The 21,219-nt window shown below is 37.7% G+C and overlaps 1 protein-coding gene across 3 annotated transcripts in view; it reads left to right on the forward strand.

The window, feature by feature from the left end:
- Positions 1-20,944, forward strand: part of BLVRA (biliverdin reductase A) — a 144,012-nt gene extending 123,068 nt beyond the window's left edge. For 2 of the 3 annotated variants that reach the window (XM_053926451.1, XM_024558214.3), the window contains 3 exons: positions 3,521-3,628; positions 15,580-15,751; positions 20,592-20,944. In XM_053926451.1, coding sequence (XP_053782426.1) covers positions 3,521-3,628; positions 15,580-15,751; positions 20,592-20,841 — 530 coding nt within the window. In that variant the 3' untranslated portion in view covers positions 20,842-20,944. The remainder of the gene's footprint in view (positions 1-3,520; positions 3,629-15,579; positions 15,752-20,591) is intronic. The other variant, XM_053926452.1, reaches the window with a different exon arrangement.
- Positions 20,945-21,219: the final 275 nt, after the last annotated feature.

The raw sequence follows: 21,219 nt of genomic DNA on the forward strand, positions 1-21,219 counted from the left end.
TCAGCCAGTAAGGGTTAAACAATACATGATTTACAGAGAACTTTGAGGGCTTATTCTGAGTTACAGCCAATTAGTTAGAGGGCTATAAAACTTTAGGCGCCAGACTCAGGTCTGGACCCTTATCTTTTAAACTGAGGGTACAAATTAAGTAAGTTTCACAGGAATGTATGTATTTTTGTTAGGCCTGATTCCCCAGGGAATCCGCCCCTCCCAGCACAGGACTGCACTGCCCTCTGTTATTGCTTCAGGCTTAAGTCAGGCAAGGGAAGTAAGGCAGCCAAGAGATTAGGAGACTTCTTGCAGACAGAATGAGGACTCAGGCTATGTCAAAGCTTAGTGGGGGGAGGGTCCATCACCCCCTTTTTCTATAGACCCCTGAGTCCTTCCCTGTGGGCCTTTTTCGTGACCATGCCTGTCTTAGGTCATCCCTGCCTTGAGGAATCTTACCCGTCATTGGCTAACTGGTCAAGCTCAGGGCCAAGCAGGGTGAAGTGGGCAGAGGTGGCACCCCTGCCAGGGAGATAAGCTTTGTCTCCTTAGTGGCTTATGGTTCCAACTCTGACTCAGCCTTAACCATGGGGGGTTACAGCCTCTGAAACCAGGCAGCGTGGTTCCTGGTTCCAACAATCTAATCATTGGACCTCCTTTAAAATTTCCCAGTTTTCCTAATGCTATTTATAGCAAAATGATTTAGTTTAGAATCACATATAGTCTTCAGTTGTCATGTTACTTTTATAATGTTCGTAACTTTGAGTTTGCCTGTTGTTTCTTCATTATTGTATTTGGGATATGCATCTTTTATAAGAATATCGTAGAAGTGGTCTTGTGTTCTTTGCAGTGCATCCTATCAGGTGCTATTGAATTTCAATTTGTTCATTACTAATGATACTGTTTGATTAAGGTGGTGTTTGGTAGGCTACTCCAATGAAGCTAATTTCCCCCTTCATAATTAATTATTATTTTGTGGGCAGGTAGTTTGAAACTTGGTAAATATTATTTATTACACTTTCTGATTATGTATTCATATTAGTATGGATTCATGGCTTCCTTTTATAATCCTTTTTCATTATTTTGATATTCAATTTTTCATATTTGGTCAATGGGGATCTCTTCACACTACCTCTTGTCTCATTTTGTTATATTTCTGTTATTATTTGAGCAATTCTTTTCTTTCTTACATAAAATGGTTTAAGTTCATTGTATACTTTTTCTGCCTCAGCCCTATAATTAGACTTTCTTCACAGAGCTGTAGTTCATTTAGTGGTGAAGGCATTTTTAATCAGTATTTTAAAAATTTGAGATATAATTGACATATAACATATTAGCTTCAGGTATACACCATAGTTATTTGATATTTGTATATATATTAAAGTAATCAAAACAATAAGTCTAGGTAATATCCATTACTACACATAATTACAATTTTTCTCCTATGAAACTTAAGATTTACTCTTAGCAACTTTCAGATATATAGGTAAATAATGATTATAGTCACGATGCTGTACATTACATTCCTAAATTTATTTATTTTATAACTGGAAATTTGTACTTTGTGGTCAACTTTACCTACTTTGCTCAACTGTTACCTCCCACCTCTGGCAACCACCAATCCCTTCCCTGTACCTGTTAGGGGGGTTTGGGGTTTTTTTTTGTGGTGGTATGGTGGTGGTGGTAGTGGTTCCTTTGGTTTTAGATTCCACATATAAGTGAAGTCATATGGTATTTTTTTCTTCTCTAATTTGACTCAGGATAATGTACTCAAGGTCCATATTGTCTCAAATGGTAAGGTTTTCTTGTCATGGTCAAATAATATTCATATATACATATGCATATATGTATATATGATCACATTTTCTTCATCCATTCATCCATCATTGGACACTTAGATTCTTTCCATGTCTTGGCTATTGTAAATAATGCTGCAGTGAACATAGGGTTGCATATATTTTTTGAAGTTAATGTTTTTCCTTCAGATAAATACCCAGAAGTAGAATAGCTTAATCATGTAGTAGTTCTATCTTTAGTTTTCTGAGGAACCTCCATACTGTTTTTTTCAGTGGCTGCATAAATGTACATTTGCACCAACAGTGAAGTAAATGGTATTTTGATGCCAGGATTTGTATGCAAGCCCTGGCCACACAGCTCAGTTGGTTAAAGCATTGTCCTTATATGCCAAAGTTGCGGGTTTGATACCCAGGCGGGGCACATACAAGAATCAACCAATGACAAGTTAAAAAAAGGAATCAACCAATGGATGCATAAATAAGTAGAACAATGGATCAATGTTTCTCTGTCTCTCCAAGAACAATAAATTTTAAGAAAAGATTGTAAGCTAGGTGTGCTCATTGCTTTTACTTTTTAAGGTTTTTGCTTCTAAATCCTTTCAGTGAAGTGATCTGGGAATATATGTATATGAATATATGTGCACGTGTGTGCATTTGTGTATATATGTGTATACGTGGTTGCCACATTTATCACAATAGAGAATTGAGTGAATGAAAGAAAAAGAAAGATGTAGTTGAAAGATATAAAATTTCCTTAATGACCATGGATATGGATATGGATTTCCATGGACATGGAAATACAGAAATGGAAATGTAGAAATGATGCTAGAGAGAACACAACATACTCTGAAACATAGTTTAACTACACAGATGCCCAATGTCCCCTCATATACATGCACATATGGACAGTCACCCACAGAAGAGAAATTACACTTATTGTAAGAAGCTTTGTTTGCATTACTTACGGATTAGGGAGTGGTTGGGAGGGATCTTACTCTCCCACACATTGAATTCGCTGGAGTCTCAGAAGATATTCCTGCTCACTCAGTGAGATGCAAATCAAGCCTAACACATTCTGCAGTATTTTCTGTGAGTCTGGATTAAGCAAAAGCTGATGTTCCACAAGTATCTTCCAGTGACCCAGATTTGCATTTGGGTCAGTGAAAGTGTAAATCATAAACACACTTTGCAGTTAATACCAAAATATCTTGGGTATTTTATGAAATGTCTAGCTTAGAAATGAAAAGGCCACTAGAGCAAAAAAATTTTAAACAGCTTTCCTTTAGAATTCAAAATGTTTGTTATGATTATTAAGGTTTTATCTTCCCTCCAACCTGAATAATTTAGAAAGTCATCTGGTTCTTCCAATTTGTTCAAAAGTATAATTTTAGCTCATTTCCTTTAATCTCGATAATCCCTTTTCTTCTTTTTGTGTCTTAGATTTTTATGCTGCACTATTCTCTTCTGTCTGGAACAATCAGCTGTCTCAGATATTTGCCTAGTCTCATATTGCCTTTGAGGCAGGTGGATATTATCTCGCTTTCTTAGATTTTTATACGTGTTGTAATTTTAGAATTGGCACTACCTACAGCTGGGGTATATAAGACTGTAGTAGTCTACAGAATAGTTTCAAAATCTGTAGGTCCTATGCTGGAGGAAAACAGATTTACACTCTGGGTGCACAGCTATACACAATTGCTCATGACTAGATTTTTATTCCACTTTTGTGTTGACAGGGAAAGTCTTGCATGAGGAACATATTGAACTCTTGATGGAAGAGTTTGCATTCCTGAAAAAAGAAGTTGCCGGGAAAGACCTGCTGAAAGGGTCTCTTCTCTTTACAGGTCAGTTTTAGGTGGGATCACAGGTCATGTGTAACTGGTGAGTCCAGGATGCCAGCCAGCTTGTTTCCCAGCTCTCTAGGACGTGAGCTTTGATTTATTTTTACTAAAGACTCTGATTGAGGGCCAGTTTAATTTGTCATGCATCTACAAACAATCAAAATACATTTTTCTTTCTTTATTCAAATGAGATTTAATTGCTGAGTGGGACCTGGGAAAAAAGGTATTAGAAATCTTAAGCATAGTTATGCCACTGTTCCCATGTGCTAAGTAGAATTTTCCCTCATGAAATACTAACAAGCTGGAGATTATTTTTCAACAGTAAGTTGAAACCTCTTTCTCAGAAGGATAGAGGGGAAGGTTCTTGGAGAGTAGAACATACCTCTCTTCATGGAGCAAATGGAATGTGCTAGTCTTCTTTTCCTTCCACAAATTGCAAGGACATTGACTGTGGCCAAAATATTTGATCTACCATATCTTTGGCTATTTAGTTTATATTGGTAATTCTTTCAGCACCTCCATTAATAATAGGAAATGAGCATCCTGGAGCCTCCTACTCTTGAAGTCACCTGTGGATGACTCCTTATCTGGCTACCTTCCTGAGGGTTTCATTAAAGAATTGAAACCCTGATATTGTATTTTTTCCCATTTCTCCATTACATATCTGTGTGAAATCAGATTTTATCCATATACATTAGCCATGATAATATTACATAAATGATTGATAGAGTACTATATATAGGAACCCAGACCTTTTTCTTGTTAGACACTAAAGAGATTGGCAACAATGTAAATGTATGTCATCTCAGTTGATTTGTCTCTGTTTAGAAAACTATGTATACTTTCATGAAAAAAACACTTTTTGTGTCATATAAAGGAGGAACCCCCCCCAAAAAGCGGATTTATCTTACTGAAGGTGGGCCTCTTGTAGTACAGGCTTCCCATGCTAGGTGAGTGTTCTAGGAACCCATCTGTATCAGTGTACCAGCTGGCATTGTTGTGAGAGACTGTGTTCACCTTCAGTGAATTTTTTTGAAGACTCTTTCAATGTGTTTGCCCATTTCATGAAGGGTGATTTACTAGCACACCTGCCCACACTGCACTGAGTGTTCATCAGTTTTTGAACAAAACCTGCATAACTCCCATGCCCCACCCTCCCTATTTACCGTATCTTGTCCCAAGTGACTTTTTTTGTTTCCCTGGATGAGAAAAAGTCCTCAAAGGGAAACATTTTGCCGATGTGGGAGAGGTGAAACAAAAAACGACAGAAGCACTAAAGGCTTCTAAAGGCATTAAGTGCTTCTAGAAGCACTAAAGGCATTAAAATCGATGAGTTCAAAAACTGATTTGAGCAGTGGAGAAAAATGTCTCCGATAGGTGTATTGCATCAAATGGAGAACACTTTGAAGGTGACTGAAGTTTAAACATGTAAGAATAAACACACAATTTTTTATAAATAAATTCTGGGTTTTTTGGGTCCACTTTATATGTTATTTTTTAATTTTTATTTATTTTCTTGTTTCATTTATTGGGGTGACATTGGCTCACAAAACCATACAGGTTTCAATTGTACAACTCAAAAAACATTGTGTGCACACTGCATCATGTGCCCATTACCCAAAGCAAAGTCTCTGTTCTCATTTATCCCTTCTTTGCGCTCTGCCTACCACATCCACATCCCCTTTCCTCTATCACCTCACTGTTGTCTGTGTCTATGTGCTGTGTATATATACATTTATATATATATATGTTATATGTGTAGTTTTTTAATCCCTTCACGTTATTTCTTCAACACCCCCAAACCCTCTTCCCTCTGACAGCTGTCAGTCTGTTCCATGTGTCCATGGCTATTTCTATTTTGTTTTGTCAGTTTATTTTTCTCATTAGATTTCCACATATAAGTGAAATCATCTAGTATTTGTATTTCTCTGACTGGCTTATTTCACTTAGCATAATAATCTCCAGGTTCATCTATGCTGTCCCAAAAGGAAAGATTTCCTCTTTACAGCCAAGTAGTATTCAATTGTGAAAATGTACCACATTTTTTTATCCACTCATATACTGATGGGCACTTGGGCTGTTTCCACATCTTGGCTATTATTATAAATATTGTTGCAGTGAACATAGGGCTGCTTATTTTCTTTTCAGTTGGTTTTTCAGGATTTTTAGGATATATTCCCAGAAGTGGGATTGCTGGGTCAAAAGGCAATTTCATTTTTAATTTTTAGAGGAAACTCCATACTGATTTCCACAGTGGCTACACCTGTCTGCATTCTCACTGACAGTGCACTACAGTTCTCCTTTCTCCACATTCTTGCCAGCAGTTGTTGTTTGTTGATTTACTGATGATAGTCCATTTTTTTTCTTTTTTTAAGTATATTTTATTGATTATGCTATTACAGTTGTCCAGTTTTTTTTCTTCCCTTTATCCCCCTCCATCCTGCACCCCCCTCCCTCTAACATTCCCCTCCCTTTAGTTTATGTCCATTGGTTGTACATAAAAGGTATTTGGCTTCTCTATTTCCTATACTATTCTAAACCACCCCTATCTATTTTGTGCCTACCAATTATGCTTCTTATTCCCTGTACCTTTTTTCCCCATTCTCCCCTCTCTCTCCTCACTGATAACCCTCCACGTGATCTCCATTTCTGTGATTCTGTTCCTGTTCTAGTTGTTTGCTTAGTTTTTGTTTTTGTTTTTCTTAGGTTCAGTTGTTGATAGCCATTTTTTTAATATGTCTATTGATGGCCTGGCATTGTTAAATTGAAAAACCTTCCAATTCTTCATGAGTTTTCAGAATATACAGTGGAACCTCATTTCAAAATCTGTCTTAATCATTTAAAATAATGTAATGAGAATTGTGGCAACAAATAATAATAATATTAATATTCATTAATCTATGCAAGGAACTGTGCTAAGTATATGGCATGCATTATTTCATTTAATGCATATGCTAATAAATACTTCGTAGGATTAGCATATACATGAACATGAAATAATATATGATACCTCCAACTTTTATTTTTCTTTCTCAAGATTACATGGCTATTCAGGGTACTTTTTGGTTCCATGTAAATTTTAGGATTATTTGTGGAAAATGTGGTATTTTGATAGGGATTTCATTGAATTTGTAAATTGCTTTGGGTAATACGGACAATTGAACGATGTTAATTCTGTCTATTCATGAGCATGGTATATGCATGCTTGCATTTATTTCTGTCTTCGGTTTCCTCAATGTCTTATAGTTTCCTTTGGTTAAATTTATTGCTAGGTATATTATTTTTTGGACTCAATTAGGTATAGTATTTTTAGATGTAATGTTTTTGAATATAAATTGGATTGTTCTGATAGTTTTTTATTGGTATATAAGATGTAATCAATTTGTGAATGTTAATTTTGTATCCTGTAAATTACTAAATTCACTTATGAGTTCTAATAGATTTTTTCACTTTTATGTACTTTTTATTTACATCAGTATACATCTCAAAGTTGCTTGAATTTTGGAAAGTTCTGCGATCATTTCATGTGCAGTAAAATTTGTGTACAGTACAAATTAAACAGTTCTATTTATTTTTTTTAATTATTTTTTATTTCCGTTCCCACCTGTGTTTTTATAATTGTTTTATTGTTACTCAAGTATAGTTGTCTCCATTTTCCCCCCACCATGCCGCCCTACCCCTCCCATCTCCACCTCCCTCCCTTGAACCTACCCCCTTTGGCTTTGTCCATATACCCCTTGTACATATGCCTTGATGGCCCTTACCATATTTTCCACCATTATCCCTCTGCCCCCTCCCCTCTGGTCAGTTTGTTCTTTATTTCAATGTCTCTGGTTATATTTTGCTTGCTTTTTTGTTCTGTTGATTAGGTTCCACTTAAAGGTGAGATCATATGGTATTTGTCTTTCACCACCTGGCTTATTTCACTTAGCATAAGGCTCTCCAGATCCATCTAAGAGTTTTTTTGTGTGTGGAGTATTTATATAGTATTATGCCATCTGCAAATAATGAGAGTGTAACATCTTCCCTTCCAATTGCATACCTTTATTTATTTTTCCTATCTGATTGCTATGACTAGGACCTGCAGTACTATGGTGAATAAAATTGGTGAAAGTAGTTATTCTTGTCTTGTTTCAAATCTTAAGAAAAACACTTTCACTGTTGAGTCTGATGGTAGCTGTGGGCTTGCCATATGAGATCTTTATTATGCTGAGGTATTTTTCTGTCTATTCCCACTTTGCTGAGAGTGTGTGTAATAAATGGATGCTGGATTTTGTCAAATTCTTTTTTTGCATCTATTGGTGGTATTAAATGATTGTTATCTTTTGTTTTTATGTGGCATATTATGTTAATTGATTTGCAGATATCAAAGCATTCTTGCATCCCAGGAATATATCGCATTTGATCAAGGTTTATGATCTTTCTAATATGTGGGAGAATTTGGGTTGCTAATATTTCATTGACTATTTCTACACATGCTGATTCCTGGGAGAGCGGGTTTCTGTATGTTCTAGGACCTGGTGGGTCTCTCCAACAAACTCTCCTGTGAGGCTGGGAGTTTTCTCCCACTAATGCAACACCCACAGGTTTTTTCAGTCAGCGGTTTTGAGGCTTTATTTCCCTGTGCTGGATCCCTGGGTTGTGTGGTCTGTCTCACTGCCCAGTTTTCCTCCTGATTTATCTGCAAATGTGGGACCTTCTGCCCTGCCAGCTGCCTCCTTGCCTCTAATCCTCTCTATCCCAGCTGCTCATCTCCGCCCCTCCTATCAGTCTGAATGAATGTTTTTTCTTTAACTCTTTCACTATCAGACTTCCATACAGGTCAATTTTCTGGCATTTCTGGTTATTTTTTGTTTTCAAGTTTGTTTTCCTCCTTTTGGTTGTGAGAGGATGCAAAGTGTATCTATCTATACCTCCATCTTGGCCAGAAGACCCCAATTTGTACTACTTAATCCCCTCACCCCTACATCCATTCTCCCGCACCCCCCTCTCATCTGGCAACCATCTGGTAACAAACTTCTTTTCTCTTGCTGCTTTTAAGATTGTCTCTTTCTTTAACCTTTGGCATTTTAATTATGATGTGTCTTGGAGTGGCCCTTCTTGCATCCATCTTGTTTGGGGCTCTCTGTGCTTCCTGGACTTGCATGTCTATTTTCTTCACCAAATTAGAGAATTTTCTGTCACTCTTTTTTCAGATAGATTTTCAATTTCTTGCTCTTTTTCTTCTCCTTCTGGCACCCCTATGATGCAAATGTTGGTCCTCCTGAAGTTGTCCCAGAGGCTGCTTATACTGTTCTCATGGTTTTGGATTTTTTTTTTTTTTCATCTTGCTGTTCTGATGGGTTGTTTTGGTTCCTATGTCCCAAGTCATTGATTTGATTCTTGGCCTCATCCACTCTACTGTTACTTCCCTGTAAGTTGCTCTTTATTTAAATTAATGAATCCTTCATTTCTGACTCGATCTTTTTTATGCTGCTGAGGTCCTCCCTTAAGTTCCTTGAGCATCCTTATGACCAGTGTTTTGAACTCTGCATCTTATAGATTGCCTATCTCCATTTTGTTTAGTTCTTTTTCTGGAGTTTTGATCTGTTCTTTCATTTGGGCCATGTTTCTTTGTTTCCTTGTTTTTGCAGCCGCCCTGTGTGTGTTTGTGTACTGGGTAGAGCTGCTTTGACTCCATGTCTTGGTAGTGTGGTCTAATGTAGTAGGTCTCCTGTAGGGTCCAGTGGCAGAGCCTCCCTTATCACTCAGGCTGGGTACTCAAGTTGTGCCCTTTGTGTGGGCTGAGTACACCCTCCTCTTGTAGTTCAGCCTTGGTTGCTGTTGGCAGGTGAATGGGAGGAATTTACTCAGGACAGTCATTTACAAGGATTGGCTGGGACCACAGATCACCAACCTTCACCTTCCGTGGAGGGTTAGCTTTGCAAGAGCAGGAAGGTGGTTTTCCAATGTGGTCTGTAGCTGTCCACTGGGTGCACTGGCCCTGGTTTTTCCCAGGTGGTACAGATCAAGTCAGTTCCCACCTGTGTTTTGCCAGGGGCCACTGCCTGAGCTATAAAGCAATCTGAAATGGCTGCTACTTGTGCTGAACTTAGACATTGCAAGCAAACCAAGCTGTGAATCTAATCTGGCTGCTGCTAGTACCAGGTCTGGTGCTCACTAAAGCCACTTGTCACTTGTTTGATAGGATTTAGGAAGTTTTGAAGCACAAATCAAGACCAGACATTCAAATGGAAAAGCAGCTTGGGCAGGCATGTAATTTGAGTGGGGCAGAGTCTCTTAGGATCTCCAAGATGGATCAAACAGTGTTAGCCAGGTTGATGGAGTCTCAGATATGGCACCATCCAATTGACTTTGTTTGGGGAGGGTTTAGCAAAGGGTCAATAGCCTCTGATTGCCCTAACGCCAGATAACTTGTTTCTCCTTATATACCAGTAGTACCTATCCAGTTGGTACCCCGGTGCTTGAGCTCAAGGGAGTGAGTCTGAGTAGGTGAGTCCATGTGTGGTTTCTTGAAGAGGAACTCCTTGGGCTCCAGAAGTTTCTTCACGGACACAATCTCCTCTGGTTTTTGCAGTCAGAAGTTGTGGGACTTAACTTCCTAGTACTGGAATCCTGGGATGGGGTGCCTGCTGTGGATCTGGGAATCCTCACTCCCGAGATATCCCTCCTGAATTTGTATCCACCACACATGGGTGTAGGACCAACCCGTTCTGCATCTGCGCCCCTCCTACCAGTCTGGATGTGGTTTCTTTAATTCTGCAGTTGTCAGACTTCCATTCAACTTGATTTCTGACAATCCTGAGTGATAGTTGTTCTGTATTTCAGTTGTAATTTTGATGTGGTTGTATGAAGGGGTGAGCCATGTCTGCCTATGCTGCCTTCATGACCAGAAGTCTCTCTGTTTCTTCTTTATTCAGTCTGGGATGATTGTTTGTATGAATTTAACCATTTCTGCCGCAGTGTCTAATTTGTTGGCATATAATTTTTCATAGAATTTTCTTACAATCTCTTGTAATTCTGTGGTGTCAGTTGTCACTTGACTTTTTTCATTTCTAATTTTATTGATTTGGGTTTTCTCTCTTTTTCCCTTGATGAGTTTGTTAAAGATTTATCAATTTTTAAAATCTATTTAAAGAACCACCTCTTGGTGGCATTGATCTTTTGTATTTTTTTTTTTAGACTGTATTTCTTTTACTGCTGCTCTGGTCTTTATTATTTCCTTTTTTCTGTTCACGTTGGCCTTTGTTTGCTTCTTTTTTTTAGTTTCTTAGGTGTAAGGTTAGATTGTTTGCTTGAGATTCTTCTTGCTTTTTGAAATAGCCTTGTATTACTCTATGTTTTTCTCTTAGAAGGACTCTGGCTCTGTCCCATGTATTTTAGGTTAGTGTTTTTATTTTTATTTGTCTCAAGGTATCTTTTTATTGTTTCCTTGATGTTGCTGTTAAACCATTCATTAGCATGTTATTTAGCCTCTATGTGTTTGTGTGTTTTTAGTTTTTTCTTATAATTGATTTCTTGTTTCACACCATTGTAATGGGAAAAGATGCTTGATATGATTTCATTCTTAAATTTATTGGTACTTATTCTGTGACCTAATGATGAAGACTCTGTCCAGCAGAGTCCATATGTTGTGGATGCAACGAACAAATTCACATGGACGGAGAAGTCCTGTGGAGAAAAAGGGATGGCATGGCCACTCTCTGAGAGAGAGAGCACCTCGACCCTTGCCTTGGTAGGCTTTTATTGGCTTTCTAATAGCAAACATCAAAGAAGGTTCTCATTCATTATGCTCAGGTTTGCTTTAGGTGATTACTTTTTACAGGTAACAAAGGAAAGGATGTACTGATTACTTCTTACAGATTAACAAGGGAAAAATGTTGCAAATGCAAGGGAACAAACAATAAGAGTGATTGGTCTGATTACATTCTGCCCTTGGGAGAATTAGCACAGACTTCAAAAAGTTACTTTAAAGATATGCAGTAAACATTTGCTGCTCCAACTCAGGGTGAGGGAGTTTTAGCAAGAGCAAGCCTCAAAGCAGCCTTGGTATAATGCAGGCCTGGTTTCCCACGGGGAAGCTGATCCATGGGTTTGGCTTCCTGTATACTGACTCGCACATATTTGTTTTCCAATAGGGCTGGGCTACATTTGACATTCCACGTGGATAGGTTCCCTATAGCCTAATATTTGGTATATCCTTGAAACTGTTTCATGTTTGCTTCAAAATAATATATATTCCACTGCTTTGGTGTGAAATGCTCTGAAGATGTCAATTAAATTTAATAGCTTAATGTGTCATTTAAGGTCAGTATTTCCTTATTTATTTTCTGTCGGGATGATCTATCCATTGATGTCACTGGGGTGTTAAATTCCCCTTATATGACTGTATTAGCACTTATCTTTCCCTTTATGTCTATCAGTATTTGCTTTTTATATTTAGGTGCTTCTCTGCTGGGTGCATAGGTGTTTACAAGGGTTATATTATTTTTTTGGATTGGTCTTCTTATCATTATGAAATGTCCTTCTTAGTCTCTTGTTGTAGACTTCATTTATAGACTTTATCTGCTGTGTCTGATATTAAGTATTGCTACTTCAGCTTTTTTTATTCCATTTGCATGAAATACCTTTTTCCATCCCTTTACTTTCAGTCTGTGCGTGTCTTTTGATCTGAAGTGTGTGTCTTATAGGCAGCAAATATATGGGTCTTGTTTTCTCATCCCTCCTGCCACCCTATATATTTGACTGTGGCATTTAATCCATTTACATTTAAAGTAATTACTGATAGGTATGTAGTTATTTCCATTTTTGTTACTTATATTTTCACTATTTTTTCCTTCTACTTAAGTCCCTTTAATATTTTTTCTAATACTGGTTTTGTAGCAATGAACTTTTTATGATTATCTTGTCTGGGAAACTCTTTATCTCACCTTCAAATCTATATTATAGCCTTCCTTGGTAGAGTACCTGTATTGTAGGTCTTCGCTTTTTTTCACTTTGATTTTTTTGTGACAGTCGCTTCTCTGCTATGTATTTTCTGTTGAGAAATTAGCTGACAGCCTTATTGGAACTCCCTTGTAGGTAACTAACTGTTTCTTCCTTGCTACTTTTAAGATTCTCTCTTTGTCTTTAATTTTTGGCATTTTGTTTATGATTTGTCCACACCTGGGCCTTTTAAGAGTAATCTTGTTCGGGACGTTCTGTGCTTCCTCAAGTTGTATGTGTATTTCCTTTACCAAGTTAGAAAAGTTTTCTATAATTATTTCTTCAAGTAGGTTTCAGTCTTTTGCCACTTCACTTTCTGGTAGCTCTATGATGCAAATGTTGGTATACTTGATGTTGTCGTAAAGGTCTCTTTATCCATCCTTATTTCATTTTGGGTGGGTTTTTTGTTTGTTTGCTGTTCTAATTGAATGTTTTGTCCTATCTTGTTTTCCTAATTTCTGATTTGAACCTCTGCTTCTTAATCTACTGTTGATTCCCTCTAATGTGTTCATTTCAGTTATTGTATTCTTCATTATTGACTGGTTTGTTTTTATATATTTTCAGTCTTCCTTTTTATGTTTACTATCTCTTTGTTGAAGTTCTGACTGAGCTTATCTACTCTTCCCCTAAGTTTGTTGAACATCCTTATAACCAGTGTTTTGAACTCTGCATCTGTTAGATTTTCTGTCTCCATTTAAGTTCTTTTTCTGGAGTTGTGTCCTGATTTTTCCATTTGGGACATATTTCTCTCCTCATTTGTGTGGCCTTTCTGTGTTTGTTTCTATGAGTTACGTTGATGTCCATTTCCTGGTCTTGGCAAAATGGCCTTATGTAGTATATGTCCTGTGGGGGCCCAGTGGTGCAATTTTCCTGGTCACTTGGTCAGGTTCTCTAGTGTGTCCTTTGTGTGGATTGTATGTGCCCTCATGTCGTAGTTGAGCTTTGCTGTTATGATGTCAGTGGAAGGAGCGGTTGACCACAGGAATGGCTGTGAGGAATGGCTGTGAGTATAGCAAATGAGCGGTTGTGCAAGTACTGACCCCATAGAATGGAATTCGCTTTAGCAAGGTTCTACTGCCTGCTGAGTCTGTTCTTTAGGTTTGGAATTTGTGGAGCTGGTTGAGTCTGAACCTGGCCACTGGGTATTTTGTTTCTGAAACCTTTTGGGAGGGACTCTGGTTCAAGCCAAGGTCAGCTGCTGCCTCTGTCCCGTTCAGGGCTATCTGGTAGGAGGTACAAGGTGATCTGTAGAATGTTGCCACCTGTGCTTGGCTTGGAGGCACCTGGAAGAGACCAAGTAGAGAACTGATGCCAGCTTCCACTAGTTTCTTGCTTAAAGCAGCTTACTTAGCAAGCAGTGGCAGGCTTGCTGGGGCCAGATGCTACTTGTTTGGCATTTTTGAACTTTAGAGATCTTTTAGGAAGATGCATATGTGAGCTGAGACAGCCAGTTTGTTTGGAAAAACTGCTGGAAGAAGTCAGGCCAGAAGTGTAATTTGGCTGGGTCAGGACTCAGGGAATCACCAGGCAAGGGTGATTGGTGTTAGGCAGATTAATGAATAGTTTAGATATTGTATCAAGTGTGCAGGCTGGGTGTGGGGAGTGCTTAACCAAGGAACAATGGTGTCTGCCAGCACTTCTGTCCCTGTACATAGCTGCCCTAACCCCTGACTCTCCTGCCCTCACCTTGAAGTTAGTTAATTCAGCTCCTCCCTTTATGTCCCTGGCATTTTTCAAGCTGCTACACCAGTGCTGGAGCTCAAAGCAAGTGAGCTTAAGAAAGTGAGTTTGTGTGTAGGTCTGCAACAGCCCTCTATTTTACTCAGCTGTCATCCCCACGGGATTTTAGAGCCAGAAATTTTAGGGACTTTTATTCTGGCTCTGGAGCCTTAGTCTGGGTAGCCTGGTGTGGGGCTGAGAATCTTGCTCCTCAGGTCTTCTCCACAGCTGAGATACACCTTCCATTTTTTAACTGCTACAATATGGATATGGGACCTGTTCATACCATGTCTCTGCCCCTCCTACCAGTCTCAAGGTGGCTTTTTCTTTATATCCTCAGTTATAGAAGTTGTGTTCAGCTAGTCTTTATGTGGTCCTCAATGATGGTTGTTCTGTAATTGAGTTGTACTTTTCATGTGTTCATGGGAGGAGGCCAGCATAACAATTACCTACTCTACTCCCTTGAGCAGAAGTCATTTTGCTTTTATTTATAACTTATCTTTTTAAAAACATATTAATAATTATTGTTTAATTCAGCATCAAAATTATAAGAAATCTTTGCTTTATTGAGCAATATAATAGGTATAAAGTCTTTTAAATCTAGGTTAGGTATATAATTTAGGTTGGGGAAAAAGAGGAACTGTTTCTTAACTAGATTTATCACATTTATACTCTTAAATATACTCTTGTTAGGGAAATAATGAAGACTAACAAGACAACACTGTCAATTTTCTTGATACTGACATAGGTTATAGGTATTACAGTATTCTTCACAGTTGTCATGAAACTTTTACCTTTTTATGATGTATACAGATAGTTATATGGTATTTCTAGGAACATAGGCTTGAGGAACTAAATATGTTGGTTTCTCTTTTTACTTCCTCAAATCACTAACCGAAGAGGATATATATGTTTATGTATATACACACATACATTTTAGAATCCTGAAATGTTTTAATTATCCCATGGAGTAGATTGACTGCTATTTCCAATAAAATGTGTTATCATACTAACAAAACTAAATTTAATAAACAAGAAAAAATTGACACTTTTATGACAGAATTTTATATTCAAGCACCTGAGTTTTCATTAGTATTATTAGTTATTTTGCACATTAAGACAAGATTGTATTGCTCTAATTACCCAGCCACATCTGTTTACTCCGTGCTATACCCGTGTACGTGCTACTCTGCTTTCCAGCTCTCAGTTCTTTATTTCCCAGTTCCCAGAGTGTTTGTGATTCTCCACAGCTGGCCCACTGGAAGAAGAACGGTTTGGCTTCCCCGCATTCAGTGGCATTTCTCGCCTCACATGGCTGGTTTCTCTCTTTGGGGAACTTTCTCTTGTGTCTGCCACTTTGGAAGAGCGAAAGGAAGATCAGTACATGAAAATGACTGTGTGCTTGGAGACAGAAAATAAACGGTAGGTTGTCAGAAACCATGAGTAGAAAGAAACTTAAGGACATCCTCCTGTGTATACAAGGCTCCATCTAAAGGGAACCTGGTAGGCCTAAGCGCTTAGCCCCAATTCTGGAAGGAATGTCTACTTCTGCAAATAGAACAGGCAATGAGATTTCACTTATATTGCCTTATTTCATCCTCACAGCAGCCCTGTATAAGGGAAATAAGATCCCCTTGACTAGTAAGTAAAGAGAGACTTACAGAATCTGGGCAGGTTGCCTAGCCATACAGGTAAGCAATATCAGACCTAGTAGCTTCTGTGGCCTGATATTCTTCCAAAATGTTATTATAAAAGTTTCAGACATATGGCAAAGTTGAAAGAATTTTGCAGTGAACACCCCTACAAGTACTAACTAGATCCTGCTATTAACATTTTACCTTGCTTAGCACATGTCCAAATATTCCTCTCTCAGTGTGATCAAAATTTAAGGTTCTATTTTTTTAGCTTTATCTTGACATCATACTGTACTACTGTTCCCCAAATATTCTCATTCTTTAATTCTTACACCAAGTCTTTTTCAACAAAAGCACATTTATAACTTTTTTAAAAAGCATTTCAGCTGTGTAAAATGTTTAAAACAGCAAAGGTTTTAGATTTTCTCTGTGTTTCCAGGTAGGTAGGTCTCTTGGTAGTAAAATAAACAGATCTTTCAGTATTTTTTAAAAAAGAACAGTGTATGATACCCTGAATGAACCTGATACCTATTTTGAGTAGTAACCTTTTCTCTAGGGAAAGGCAGAGGTAACAGATGAAGGTGAAACGTGCAGAGCTTGGATTTGCAGCATATGGAGTGATAACAATGGTGGCCCCTGGCTCTGATGTTGGCCATGTATAATTGTAGCCATGTTCATACATGTCCACCTGCAGATGCTATCCCCTGTGTTCAGAGCTAAATGTATCTCAAAGTGCTATAGGAGTGCAGGGAAGGGGAAACTGGAGAGGTCAGATCATGCTGCTTATAGGAGGAGGTGCTGTGCTCAGTCGTAAAGTTTGAGTAGGAGTTACACAGAAAACAAGATGTGAATAAAGCAGGAGCTGACTCTTGTTATTGTAAAGGTGAGGCAAGTATTGGGTGAATGTTGGGATAGATAACAAATTCCATATTATAATTAAATTCATATAATACTTTCACCTTTCAAATTGCATTTTTAATGTCACTACCACCACCACCACAACATAGGTTAAGTTGTGTACTCATTTCTTTTTTACTGAATAGGAGATAGGGGTGGAGGGAACATTCTGGCATTTTGTATTTCCTCAAATTATAAAACTATGTTATATGCAAGGATATGAGAAATTTTCTTAGGTGGATTAGAGTATTTGTAGTATTTCAAATTATTTTTATTTGGTATTAAAGCAGTTAATAAGGAGCATTAGCATTAATCTTTGTCATCACATTCAGGAATGCAAAGGCTGTACCATGACTTTTTTAAAGTAGCTGTAGGCTGAAACTAATATAATGTTACTTGTCAACTCTACCTCAATAAAACAAACACAAAAGAAAAAGGAAAAAAATCCCCAAAAAACTAGCCAAGAAATTAATTTTTAGTAGAATTTACACCAACTTTTTGATAGTTTGTAATAAACATTTATTTTTTGAAAATTTGAGTCACAACAAAAAAATGTAGTTGATAGATTGAACACCTTACTAGTTTACTAGTTTAATTTAACTGCTCTTTACTAGAGTCTTTGACTGCCGTGAATGTAAATTTTTGATTTAAGGGTTAGTATTGATCCATACATGGATCATTTTAATGATTTCCAGAATAGGAAACTTATTGAACTACAGTTCTTTGTAGCAGATTGGTCCCTGCCTGGTTTACATATGCTGTGGTAGAGTGCTATGTGACACAGTAAAGCCTTTTTATCTTGTGAATGCAGCTCTGGCTTCTGACTTTGCCTGGGAAGAATGCTTTGGGATTTGTGGACCTCTTTCCTCTTTTTTGCGTAAAGTTTATCTTAATTTGCAGGCTAGATTTTGTAAGTAGATATCTTTCCAGGTCTTGTTACTACATATTAGGTACCTCTGTCAGACACAATTTCTTAAATTACAGCTATCTTCAGGCAACATAATGGAATGGAGCAAAACCACAGGAGGAGATGGAGAGGAGGGGAGGCATGACTTAGAAGGGTCACAGTAAAAGAACTGGCAAGACAGGGAACATTATTCAAAACCCTGTTGTACAAGTGCTAGTATTAGCTAATGTCTTTCAAGCACTTGCTATGTGTTAGGTACAGCCCTAGCCATTTTATAGGGATTTTCTCACATAATCTTTATACCACCTCTCTGAAGTAGACATTATTTTCAACAAGGGAACTGAGACTCGGGTTAAAAATCTTGCCAAGGGCACAGAGCTAACAAGTAATTGAATGAGAATCACATTTAAGACACACTTAGGGAGCCTGTCTCCAGTCCCCAAATTGTCACACCTTGAGAAAGGAATGCCATGGAAAACACACCTTATCCTAGTTCTCATCTCTCAGTGAGGTAGGTCCCAGAATTACCCAGGAAATTTTAGTGTAACTTAACTCCCAAGCTCATGTTCTTTGCATTTAACCAGTTTTCCAACTTTCCAAAAATAAGCATCAGAGTGTTTTTTAAACCAAATCTTATGTGGACAGCCAATATATAGAAGATGTACAAATTTCAACTCCTATTGGAGCCAGTTGGTAGAAGCCAAAGCCATTCATGGCCCTGCCTGCTTGTGCTTCAGGGCTAGGGAAAGAGCACTGTTTGAAAATCACCACCACCTCAACAGTTCTTGCAGACATGTGCTAGCACTAGGAATGAGGATGTGGTTGAATACTTCCAATAGAAGGTGATAAGTAAGAAGCATTTTTACAGGTAGTCACTGCCCAGGTTGATGAATGCACATATTTGCATGTGAATGTTTTCACAGAGAGAAGCAGCAGAAAAGCTGTCTGTGAATTCAAGTTTGTGTTTTTGGTTGGAATACTTCAAGTAAGGTGCTGTCCAAGCCCAAAACAAAAGTAGACCAGATTCTATCCACAACTCTACTTCATACAGTTTGCAGTAAAATGCTAAACACTGAGGCTGTCACTTGTAAATATACGTTTAGGAAAAAGTGTGGCTTTTGAAGTTTTTAGCATATAGGAACACAAAATGAGGAAGTTACTCTGTCAACTTTTGTTGTGATGTCTCCTTGCATGAATGATTATTAGAATGACTCCACCTTTATATACTTCAGATTTTTCTCTGTTAAACATTCATTCCACATCCTAAGTCTTGGTAAACTAGGTTAGCCAAAGGGGAGGACTCCTTTAGGTTGGAAGCAACACTGAGCTTCCTTCAACACACAAAACAATCTTAAGTGACTTGCTTGGGTGCTTTTTCTACAGCCTCACACCTAATCTTACGCCTTATTATGGCCCATCACTCTAGAGGAAGAGAATAAGCAAACAAATGGTAGTTTCTCTTCATTCCTTAGCAATGCTGGTCTAACTTGCCCACACCAGGCCTGACCTACTATGGTCCAGTGGAAGAGGAAAGAGAAGATCCTAGTAATAGTGGCAGGACACAAGAGAAGGCCAGAGACCCTGATGCATGCTTAGGATTAAACACTTTCCCTGTTCACCCTGAAAACTTCATCACTTAGTACAAAGTCTAACAAAGTTACCGTCTTCCTGACCCTAACTCATCCCTGCAGGAAAAGAAAAGGTGTAGGGTAAAGCAAATAGGAATAGCTAGAGGCCAATACCAAATTATCTCATTCCTGGGAATTTGTTCTAAGAAGAGGGAAGGAACACTATATATGTGTGAAGATGTTGAATAGAAGATACTCTATTCATATTAATTTGAAATAACAATGAGCTTAAATATTTGGCAACAATGAAATACTAAATAAATTATATAATCAGTTGTATATGCTATACAGAAAAATAATAGTTTTAAATAAGTAAAAATACATTGTCAATTTTTATAATTTATATTCCATATACATACAAAATATATAAAAGAATTACGTCAAACTAAAGATACTTTTAGTTAGGTGAAAGAATTATGTATTTTTTTTTATTTAAAAAGTCCTAATGCTGTATTCTTTTTAGAATATGTAAAAATCAACAGACTTTATATTTTTCCTCTCATATTATTCAATAAATCGTACTTTAATTCAAAGTCTACTTACCAGGTTTCTCTGTTTTCATTAAGCAGATAACACAGCTCTTATCTATTATAAAGATAAAAGATAAACCAAGAGAAAGGAGAATCTTTAGAGAAGTGGTCTATTAGGATTTTATATTTTTGTGAGCACTAACATTAATGGGAAAAATTTGAAGTGGAAGCAGGTGCTTTGTTAACCAGCAGGGAATGTCTTATGTTTTCTAGCATGTGCTGAGTCATGCACGTCTTTGAGAATGTAATGAAAGAATACTTTCCCATAAAAATGCACATACACATGGAAATAATTTGCACAAAATCTCAGGTGGTTCATGATTGTCTGCAGCTCTTATCTGGCTTCCCTAGAGGGATCCATCCATGAGACTCAGTAAAAACTCCTGAATAACTAATTAGTGTTCACACAAAAATTGTTGCATGGATTCCTCTGGCTGATGGCAAAATTCAATAAAAGACTGTTTCAAGTCAAGTTGGAAATAATTACCCATGACCTTTGGCAGACTGGTGGAGGTTGGCTTGCCACCTGAACCAGTATAGTGAGCAGCAGCTGCAGGGAAGGTGGGTACAAAATGAGGACCTGTTACCAGGTACTCAGGTGCCAGCAAGCATTCATTTGCACTCCTGTGTAATCTCTAACATTATGGTTCTTTTGGTTTTTTGCAGTCCATTGACATGGATTGAAGAGAAAGGTCCTGGTCTAAAACGAAACCGACATTTAAGCTTCCATTTCAAATCTGGGTCCCTGGAGAATGTGCCAAATGTAGGAGTCAATAAGAATATTTTTCTGAAAGATCAAAATATATTTGTCCGGAAACTCTTGGGCCAGTTCTCTGAAATGGAACTGGCTGCTGAAAAGAAACGCATCCTGCACTGCTTGTGGCTTGCAGAAGAAATCCAGAAATACTGTTGCTGAAAGAAGAAAAGAAATCAAGAAAGCACTTCCAGTATGAAACCATAGTTTGATTTTTATCAAGAGTTAACTTTATTCTTACAATTAAATATGTCCTGGGCAAGCAGGATTTGCTTATTGTCATGAGTTGTACTAGGAATAGGGGCACACGGGGATGAGGAAAGAACTCAGTTTGGTTAAGCTGATCCATTGCTTTGTACGTCTTATTTCATTTACTTTTCCCAAGATCCCTATCAGGGAAAAGTAAATGAAAGGTATTACTAGGCTTTTTTCCATTAGTGTATTAGAAAATCTTGTTTGAAATCACCTAAGTAGCAGAACCCATCTTCAAAAACCCCTCAGGTACTCAACAACTACAAGATAGTACCATGAACTTTCTCT

Source organism: Desmodus rotundus, chromosome 6, assembly GCF_022682495.2.
Source record: "Desmodus rotundus isolate HL8 chromosome 6, HLdesRot8A.1, whole genome shotgun sequence".
In the NCBI taxonomy this organism is placed as follows: Eukaryota; Metazoa; Chordata; class Mammalia; order Chiroptera; family Phyllostomidae; genus Desmodus; species Desmodus rotundus.